Consider the following 9,617-nt stretch of genomic DNA (forward strand, 5'->3'; position numbering starts at 1 on the left):
ACCGTCTCCCACAGCATCCTCACAGCTAAACTGAGGAAGTGTGGTCTGGATGATCAGGTAGCGAGGTGGGTTGTGAACTGGTTGAAAGGAAGAAGTCAGAGAGCTGTGGTCAATGGGACAGAGTCTAGTTGGAGGCCTGTGTCTAGTGGAGTCCCTCAGGGGTCAGTACTGGGACCAGTACTATTCAATATATTCATCAATGACCTGGATGAGGGAATAGAGTGCACTGTCAGCAAGTTTGCTGATGATACAAAGCTGGGAGGAGTGGCTGACACACCAGAGGCTGTGCTGCCATCCAGCGAGACCTGGACAGGCTGGAGAGTTGGGCAGCGAAAAATTTAATGAAATACAACAAGGGCAAGTGTAGAGTCTTAGATGTGGGAAAGGACAACCCCATGTACCAGTATAGGCTGGGGACAGACCTGTTAGAGAGCAGTGGAGGGAAATGGAAACTCTGTTACACTGAAAAGACAGATCAGGGTAAAATAATGTGCTTAGACACTGGGGCAGGAGGGTGATTTTGGTGGCAAAATAATTATATAATATGAAAGGGACAAGGTTGCAAAAGTCAAAAGAAAGGAGAGAAAGACAGGAGAGAGGACAGAAAGGTGATTAATGAAAAACCTGGCTCTTGGAGAAGTTTGGAGAGAAAAGCAAAATGCTAACATCGTATGTTGGAAATATATTAGCATATTAATGTGAAATTTTTCACACCTCAGAAATATAGAACACTTTCAACAGATGAAGCAATGGATGAAACATTTATTGCCAATATATTCTAAAATCCACCTAGAGTAGTAAATGATAAATTACATTGGACATTTTGCACTTAATCAGAGGAGAAAAAAAACAGTTTTTCTCTGGCCTTTGGAGATAAAATTAGAGCTGAAATGCCAGTTTACTAAAATAGTAGTCATATAAGAAAACTAGTCCTGTTGCCTATTCTATATAATAGTGTACATGTGAACAACTTTTGAGAAATCTAGCATGGTTTGTATTATCATTTGCTGTTTGTAAGAATGTTTAATGATATTAACAGTTAAACCAGATGTTACTTCTTATTTCACGGATAACTTTTTTAGCAGTAGGGTCAAACTCCCACTGCTTTGATCCATGGAAGAAGTAGAATAATCCTGGAAATAAAAAAGTAAAGCATTATGTTATGGATACAAGAAATAGCTTCATTCTGACAAAGTAAGGTACATCATCTTTGTACACACAGGAGAATATCTCCTCAGTTTGCAAGATACAGCAGTAATGACATTCACTGTAACTCCGGAACTTAAATTCTTTGCTTCTAAGCAAACCAAATTTTCCTAAAAACTCATTTCATTTACCTTTCTGTTGGAAAACAGCATCAACCTTCTGGCTAATTCCTGGAAAGTCACCGACTGTCTGTCTAGGAAAACCCTTCTCCATGGACTGGCTGTTTTCATCAAACCTAAATCATATCAAGGGAGATAAGTAATTTTACAGAGTTTATACATCAATTCTGCAAAGATTTAAGCAGCTGCTGAAAGATGTCCACCACCATCTGTAGTTTGACTGATTTCACTGGAGTTACAAAGAGTAAAGTTGTCTGCTGGCACAAATGTCTACAGGATGCTGGCCATTGCCTTTTCCATGAGGTGGCTATTGGTTCGCTGATAAAGGCAGGCCAGCTCCAAGGAAACATCTGGAGTGAAGCACATCAAAGGAAGACCCACATTTTTGACAGCAGGGATGGGATTTAGCTCCTCTTAACAATAGCACTGTGACAGGCAGTGCATGGAAACTGGTTGGGTTGATTCCCGTTATAGTGACTGCGCACATTTATTGCGTGAATTTTAAACTCCACTTAGACCTTGATAAGATACTGTACATAGTCCTCTGCTAGCTGACAGATTTACATGGAGGAAATGAATCTGACTTATTTCTGATACAATCAAGATGTTCCTAACTGAGCCAGGACAATTTTAATGGGATGGGGTTGAATTTAGGGGCTGAAAGGAGGACCTAAAAAGTTCTTTGAGATTTGAGGAACCTTCTCAGGAGAGAAAACAACCAAACAAACAAGCCTTTGTTTTACTTCTCCTTGGATACAAGAAATACTTTTCACAGGGACATGAGACTGAGGGAATGAGTTACTAGGTAAGAAATCTGTGCTGTGGTTTTCTTGCATGCCTTTGTCTTGTGACCAAGGCAGTAAAACAGCACTGCAAGATACTGTAAATATTCTTCCCAAAACTATCAAAAACAAAGGACAGGAAATAACATGCAGCTGAAAATCCAGCTGACACTCTGTGTCTTACTGAGGAACCCCACAATTAGTCACAATAAAGTCTATTTGAGGCACACATGCTCCTGGTTGCCTGCAGCTACCCAAAGCCAAATTTTGCTTCTATTTGCCTGGTATTTAGGTGTCAGGAATAACTCATGCCAGCTTGAGAACAGGATGAAAAACAAGTGTGTTGCAAGTCCAAATGTTAGCCAGCCAAGACAGGAAAATGAACTATCACTTCTATTTCTCTGAAAGAGGTAATCCAGAACTTTTCAGAAATCAGAGAAGTCCTGCACAAGGCATCCCAGCCAACCTTTTGCTGAAGTAGGTTAGCTTTCAGATCTTTATTTTCTAGAGATACTTTTGTCTATTGCATTTGTAAAAATTCTCTACATGCTGGAATTTTTTTGTCTTCCAGGCATGATGCACCAAAGGGGGTCCATATCTTGAATACCTGTTTCAGGACACCCTTAAGCTCTCAAAAGTCAAATCTATATTCTTCTCCATGTACAGGAGTCAAATAAATATTTCTTTGAAAAGTAGGATAACTATAGTTGCCTAGTTACATATAGTTACCTAAGGGTCGACTTTATCTTTTGTTGCATGGACAATTTTAATTGTATTCAGATTATATTGAAGTCAATCATAAGAAAACATTTGACACTTTTTCTTACCTCCAGTACTTGTTACCTACAAAGAAGTCTGTCTTCCCTGTATTTTTATTACAAACAGCTGCATCAATTTTCTTGACACCTTTAGGGAAGCCCAGTGCGTTGATATTCTTTGGATAACCAAGCAACACTTGATATCCACTGATAACCCAGAATTTATTACCTGTTTTAAAAAAAAAATAAAAATATTTACTTTCACCAGTGATTTTGAGACACTAAAAGAAAAAATGCAGTCTCTTAGGTTGTAGGAAACTAGATTAAATGTACCAAGTTTTTTTATTTATTTGAGAAGTGAATTTTATGCATACAGAGCTATCCTTTCTTCATCCCATCTTCCCACAAAATTGAAGGTAAGAAAAATTTAAAGGAAATCTCATACTTCACCTTTGAAAAACAGCATCTGATCTTTCATGTTCTCATATGCAGCTTGAATACCAGATGGCAGCATTGGCCAAAAGGTAGAAATCAATTCAAGTTCAACTTCTGAGTTATCAGGATAGACTCGCCATAAGCGCCTAATTTAAATATGAAACAGCTTTTGTAGTAAATAACAAACCACAGACTATATATGGACAAGAATGTGAACAATGTTATGATTTACAAGCTCTTTCTTGTCAGTGGAACTACTTGAGTCGATGTATCAGAAAGGAAAACACTACAACACAAGGGGTTTTTTAATTCTGGCTTCTTTCTGGAATTACCCTTCTCATCAGTACAGATTGATTAATGATATCAGTTACAAGTAGCTGAAAAATTCTAGTTGTTCCTGTATCATATAATAAGAGAGTTATAGGGTCCCAGATGAGCCTGACTGGAAGTTATTCTCTGTATATCTGGATGACTTTGGGCTTGCATAGGTGACTGGAAGAGAGACTGATCCAACTGTATGGTAGAAAATACTAATTTCTCAGGAAACAATTGCAGCATTTATTTAAGCCATTGCTTGGTGTTACCATTTATACATTTGGGAATAAAGATTTATTGGGACTAAAATGTCTTCTGGCAAAAAATGAAGTATATTTTTTTTCAGGGGATCCTGAAAAATACTAATATAACTCATATCTGTTAATAGTTTTATTTGCATGAACTGAAATTTATCCATTTGCCTCATTACAAATCCCATAATCATGCAAATTATGAAATAAATATAAACGTCACAGAGACAAATGTCATATCAAATATTTACCTGCCCTTCAGAAAAATGACTTCTCGTCGGAGTGTAGTTATAGCATCAAAAGACATCTGGGAGTCACAGGTTTTAGGTGAGATAGGGGTGGCTGGCATTTTATCTGGGACATTTGGTTGAGATCCTAAGGGGGACATTTTAGAAAGGATACAACAAATTCGTAGAAACATTACAGTTTTCACATATAAATGCATTTTTGACATTATAAGAATGCAATTCTTTTTATGGATAAATTTTATGAAAAAGATTATTTCTGTCCTACTTCTTTTTTTCAAGCCATGGATTTTACTCACCGTAAATGGACTGAATGCCACTTATATCATCTGGAGAGAGGGGAAATTCACTGGGGCTGACGTAGGCATAATTGGGGAACATCAAAGCCCTCTGGTCATTAGAATGGGAGAGACCTAGAGCGTGGCCAAACTCATGAGCAGCAACAAGGAACAAGTTGAACCCTTAAAAAATGGATAGAAAGTAGAGATCAATCTAATTTTGGTCTGCAAATGGCTGATACAGTGTGAACACAGTAGGACTGTTGCTCAGTGATGGTTCTCATATGATATATTGAAATTCACTAGGGTATGCATATAAACATATAGTAAATATATATTTTGTATAGGATAAAGTTGTGTTCTTCCCTCATTAGAAGGGAGTGACTTTTGGCCCTCTTTCCTTCTGTTCTTTCTGTTAGCTACTGAAAGTATGCGTGTGGCATGAGTAGATGTCTGAGGGTGAGTGTGGGTGCAGCTCTGAGGAATGTCCTGGCAGGGTTTCCTGGTTGAGCTAGAACAGATTAGATATAGTGAGTCAGATCAAACTAACAGCTTGCCAGGGCAAGGATAAGACGATGCACTCTGTGCTCACTCGAGGTACCAAAGCTTCACTCTATGTGTCACCCTCCCTCCTACAAACCTGATAAAGAAAAATAAGATCATGAGTAGTCAAGGAAAAGCATAATGTTAGAAGAATTATTTAACTTTTTATCATTAGAGCTTTCAAGTCAGTTTAAAATATTATGCTTATGCATGATTATTCCCAGTGAAATATGTTAACACAGTAAAGAGATAAAAATGGGATTTCCTTCAACATACACCCCTCCAAGTAATAAACCTTTCTGAATTTGGGAAGAGTGATCATCTGCCCTGCAGACCAAGAGCCAGCAATATCAACAGACTTAGTGAATATCAGAAGTCTGTGGCAGAGCAGAGGACTGGTCATCGATTGCCCAAGAAAGGCTGACTGAAGCCAAGATTTCAATTTCTCAAAAAAACAAACAAAGCCTCAATTTTTCCACACCCATTTCCAGTCCTTCCCTCTCATGAGCTCTCTGAGCTCTCCAACAAGTTCTTTAATACCTGGCCGCTGGAGCTGTGCTGTTGAGGAACAGCAGCAAAACTGGGTTTGACCCATTCAGTCCAAGTGTGAGGGAAATATTACATTTTATTAGCATGACAGGTCCACCCCTCATCCATCGTTTTTTTTCCACCACAGAAAACCCCATATATCTCCTCCTCATGCAGGGCTTTTACAGCACCTTCCTGTTTGTTAGCTCTCTGCTTTCCTGCAGTGTGACCTCAGTTCTCCTACTGCAGTTATCCTCTGCAGTTTTCCATCCCAAAAACTGGATGAGAAAAGGGTCTAGAGTGCAACAGGGTAATGTGTCCATGTACTGATGGCTTTCTCAGAGACAGTATCTGCTGTATGGCTAGCCTGGGGGTTGAGGGGAGCAGATGGGTCCCAGATAGATGATTGAGCACTTGGTGTTCCTCTCTCTTCTGGCCTGGTGACACACATCTGTAGTCAGCTTTACGTGCTTCATCCCAGTCCGTGGGTGGCCTGAACAGCACGTTCAGATTCCTGGCTGCTGGCAGGCAGCTAAAATTATTTGGAGAACAGTTTCATGCATATGATCATCCTAGGTTGAATGCAGAGTAAAGCTATAACAGCCTATAGTTGGACTTATCCTGGTACCATTAGTGAAGACTCTTCATTATCACTAGTGTCTGGAATATTTTTTAGCTGGTGGGGATGCCCTCTGAGGGATGCTGCAAGGCATGGTGTGCTTCCTCTGCAGTGTGTGGTAGTACCAGGCTCAGTGCCAAGGTGTGCACCAGGAGGGGAAAAAAGTCAGAAATCTTTTAACACAGGTTGTGAAACTCTGGTGGACATGGGCCCTACTAACCCCCAGGTAAGAGTGACTCATGTCTGTAACATTCGTATCTGAAAAGGGTTGTTCCATTGGTATCTTTACCAGTGTTAAATAAGAACTAGAGAAGATCAGGCTGATTTTACATCAGTGTCATTGTAAGTTGCAGGATGGCCTGCAGTATCCCCAAATGCTTTTATGCTTAATCCTGTGTTTCATCCCAGACTATTCCTTCACTTAAATAAAATCAGAAGGGAATTTACCCATCTGCATAATACTTCAGAAACAATTTTTTACCTACCTGCTGAGCCTGTGGTCCAATCTTCATCCTCATCAAAGTGCACATCACCACCAAAACCATTGCCAGGTGGAAAGGCATGAGCAAGGACACCAAGTGGTCCATCAAAATAACGAGGGCAACGTCCATGAGCTAAATAATATGATGTTGAAACAACACTGAGTTTATGTCATGACTACTGGAAAATCTTTATAATCTTACCATTGGTCAGCACATTACCTTTGGTCCCAAAAGCAATCATTATATCTGCTATTCCCTCGTGAATACGATTGAAAATCAGCGGCGTGACAGTGCTCCACACTTTAAATGCCTTCTGGATTGCTTTATCCACATCCTCTTTGCTCATATCTGGTGTGTGGTTCACAGTTCTACAGTTAGGAGGGTTCAAGTAATAATGCTTAGTGTTTGCAGAAAAAAATTTCTCTAATATTGTTAAGATGATGAACAGAGATGTATATGAAGCCATTTAACTTGTACTCCAATAGCTCCCAAGATTCGTCTTGGACTGAGTGAGTTTCAGGAATGTGAGAACTGTCCAACATGTCTTTTTCATGATAATAATTGTGTACACAGTATCAGTTTTTCTCAACATGGCCCTTAGCCAGGAGGTCATCTCTTGAGCACGAGGAAAATAAGCTCAGGTTTCTGTGACTACTAAACTATTGGTCTTAGCAAATTTTTAAGATAAGGGGGCTTGTACAGGCTGCAATTGACATTTCTGTTTGGCTCACAGAGTATTTGTCAGGAGTGATACATGACAGGTAAAATACTATAGTTGACTCAGAAAATGTAAAATATCCAACTTGACTCTCAGAAATTCCTCTCAGGAATGCTCATAGCTAACAGCTGGGAAAACAGAAACATTTTTGTATTCCCAACTGGAAACAATTGCTATAGAATTTATATTTAAATATAACAAATGTGGATACCCACAAAATGAAAATATAAACTCAAAAAGTAATTATTGAAACACTACCTGTATGTCAGATTGGTTTTTTTCCATCCTGGCAGAGTAACACCATAGAGCCCCACATCAGGAACTCCACACCTGGGTTTCTTCATGATTTCCAATGTCTCAGTGTCTGGTTTTCCTGTCACTTTCAAACCAAAAAATTGTTGCATTTTCTGAAGTTTTTCAGCTGTTGATTCAGCATTTATTTTCAGTCCAAGCTGATTTGGATCTGGCTCAACAGCATAGAATTTACTTAAATAGTCCTAGTGAAAAAATAAAGCATACACATTTCACATTTGGATCTATTTCTTTAATGAATACCTTAGGACTGATATTGTCTGTGTACTTTGAGAGCAAAGCCATCTGCCTATGATTTTGGAACACAACAGATGTTTTCCTGCGGACTGTAGATAAACAAAAACAGACAACATTGTCCCTGAGTCTTATGTACTTGACATTTCTAGTTTGTAAAGATTTATCCTACTTTAGTAAATTTTGAGCAACAGAGTTCTGGGTAATAGCATTGTCTCAGAAAGACTGCGAACTACTGCTTAGCTGGAACATGCAGATTGTACCTAAAAAGAGAGGACTCTGGATCTCAGCTATGGACAATGTAGTTACCTGTACAAGCTTTGCATCTTCTTCTTTGTTTCCTTTCTCTGGGTGGACGGGAAGAGCATTAGAAACAGCTGCACATATTAAAAGCAAAAGGGAAAGGTCCTTCATTCTTACTCTCATTACTGCGCTGGTAGGAGAGCAGACTGCGTTCTGCTCTGTGTGCATCCTCTCTTGCATCCCAGTTTGGTTATGGGGTGCTTTGTGGAGTCAGCTGTAGGCTGACTCAGAGTTTATCATGCTCTGATTACCTCCACACAGCCTATAATGCTGTTCTGGCTGACACAATAAAACTTAATTAAACCCATTCGATTTCACAGACATCTGAAGTTGGTTAGTACTTGAATACTCCTAAGCTGCTTGGCTATCATTTCAAAACTGCACTCAATTTTAGTTATTTGCCACTGAATTTTACTGAACCTGAGCAGTTTCATGCCAGATAAAATGGCAGTCAAATGCAAAACCTTTTATATTGTCCTGACCCAGCTGTATGAAATGAGGCCACCAAATAGAGAGGGACTCTTAATCATTCTCAGCCTGGAAAATGGGACTTATGCATCAGATATGAATTCTATCAAAAAAAATTAAAACTTTGGGAGAAATTACTGTAAGCCAAAAGTTTTCTTTTTAAATTGATCCATAAAGTGAGATTGCGTGTTTTGGAAAATGGATGAAAACCCCAAATCACTCCCCACCTCTTCCCTGCAGCTCTTTGAAAAGGTATGTTGCCTTTAAATTATACTGGTGGAATCCAAGATATACATAAATGAAAAAGATTTAAACTCATAAATCCAGCCTAAAAGATGCGAATAATCTTATGTATCCGCATTTATCTACTCTATCTATCAATCTATCTATCTATCTCTCATCTGTATATCTGCCATTTCATCGTTAAAGGTTTCTTCAGTTTAACCACATTAGCCACTGGGGATATGATTATTTCCTGTCTTAAGTAATTCAGAATAAAGGAAGTTTCAAGAGTCACACAAGCTGTGACATATTATGGGATTTCACCCTGTGCTGGCCAAGCACTTTCCTCTTCCACTTGCAGCAATGGGACCTGAAGGTGTTTGGCACCTCAGAGGAGCTCTGACAGCATGTACTCAACATTTACAAAACAGTTATAAGAAATACTCTCATGTCAGATTGTGGCTTTTCCAGGAAATCCTTGTTTCCGTGTTTCTGGCTTTTTTTGCTGTCACTTGCAGCCAACTTTTCTCCAGTTGGAGGTGTTAATGACGAATTTTCTAGCCCAAATTTCACAATGTAGCCTTGTTAGTTAAATTTGTTTGTTAATGGCATTTCTCAGGTACCATAAAAAAAAGAAAGAAAGAAAGAAACCCCTCCTTCCCTTAATTTGTTTTGTATTATCACAGCACTGTATGGTAAGAGACCTGAGGCCTGGATCCCATTCAGTTCTGTAATTGAGTTACAAGTTACAACAAATTTTCTGAGATGGAGAACTCGACTGAACTGATACTGGAAATGA

General features: G+C 39.0%; 1 protein-coding gene across 1 annotated transcript; it reads right to left on the reverse strand.

Annotated features, from left to right (window-relative positions):
* Window positions 1-924: 924 nt before the first annotated feature.
* Window positions 925-8,251, reverse strand: LOC104532859 (matrix metalloproteinase-27). The gene is made up of 10 exons (XM_010178170.1): window positions 8,135-8,251; window positions 7,538-7,776; window positions 6,781-6,929; window positions 6,565-6,693; window positions 4,411-4,572; window positions 4,118-4,241; window positions 3,316-3,446; window positions 2,935-3,094; window positions 1,338-1,441; window positions 925-1,133 (listed from the first exon to the last, which is right to left on the reverse strand). Exons 1-10 carry the CDS (start codon window positions 8,249-8,251, stop codon window positions 1,033-1,035), a joined length of 1,416 nt encoding a protein of 471 aa, XP_010176472.1. The 3' UTR covers window positions 925-1,032.
* Window positions 8,252-9,617: the final 1,366 nt, after the last annotated feature.

This window comes from Antrostomus carolinensis, unplaced genomic scaffold, assembly GCF_000700745.2.
Source record: "Antrostomus carolinensis isolate BGI_N321 unplaced genomic scaffold, ASM70074v2 scaffold2851, whole genome shotgun sequence".
Classification (NCBI taxonomy): Eukaryota; Metazoa; Chordata; class Aves; order Caprimulgiformes; family Caprimulgidae; genus Antrostomus; species Antrostomus carolinensis.

Bases quoted from the DNA above. Each gene is read 5' to 3' on its own strand.
- LOC104532859 (XM_010178170.1), bottom strand. From the start codon at position 8,251: ATGAGAGTAAGAATGAAGGACCTTTCCCTTTTGCTTTTAATATGTGCA. The intron at 7,777-8,134 runs GTAACTACATTG...TTTTTTCACTAG, and splicing joins AAGATGCAAAGCTTGTACAG to GACTATTTAAGTAAATTCTA. The intron at 4,242-4,410 runs GTGAGTAAAATC...TGTCCCCCTTAG, and splicing joins TGGCATTCAGTCCATTTACG to GATCTCAACCAAATGTCCCA.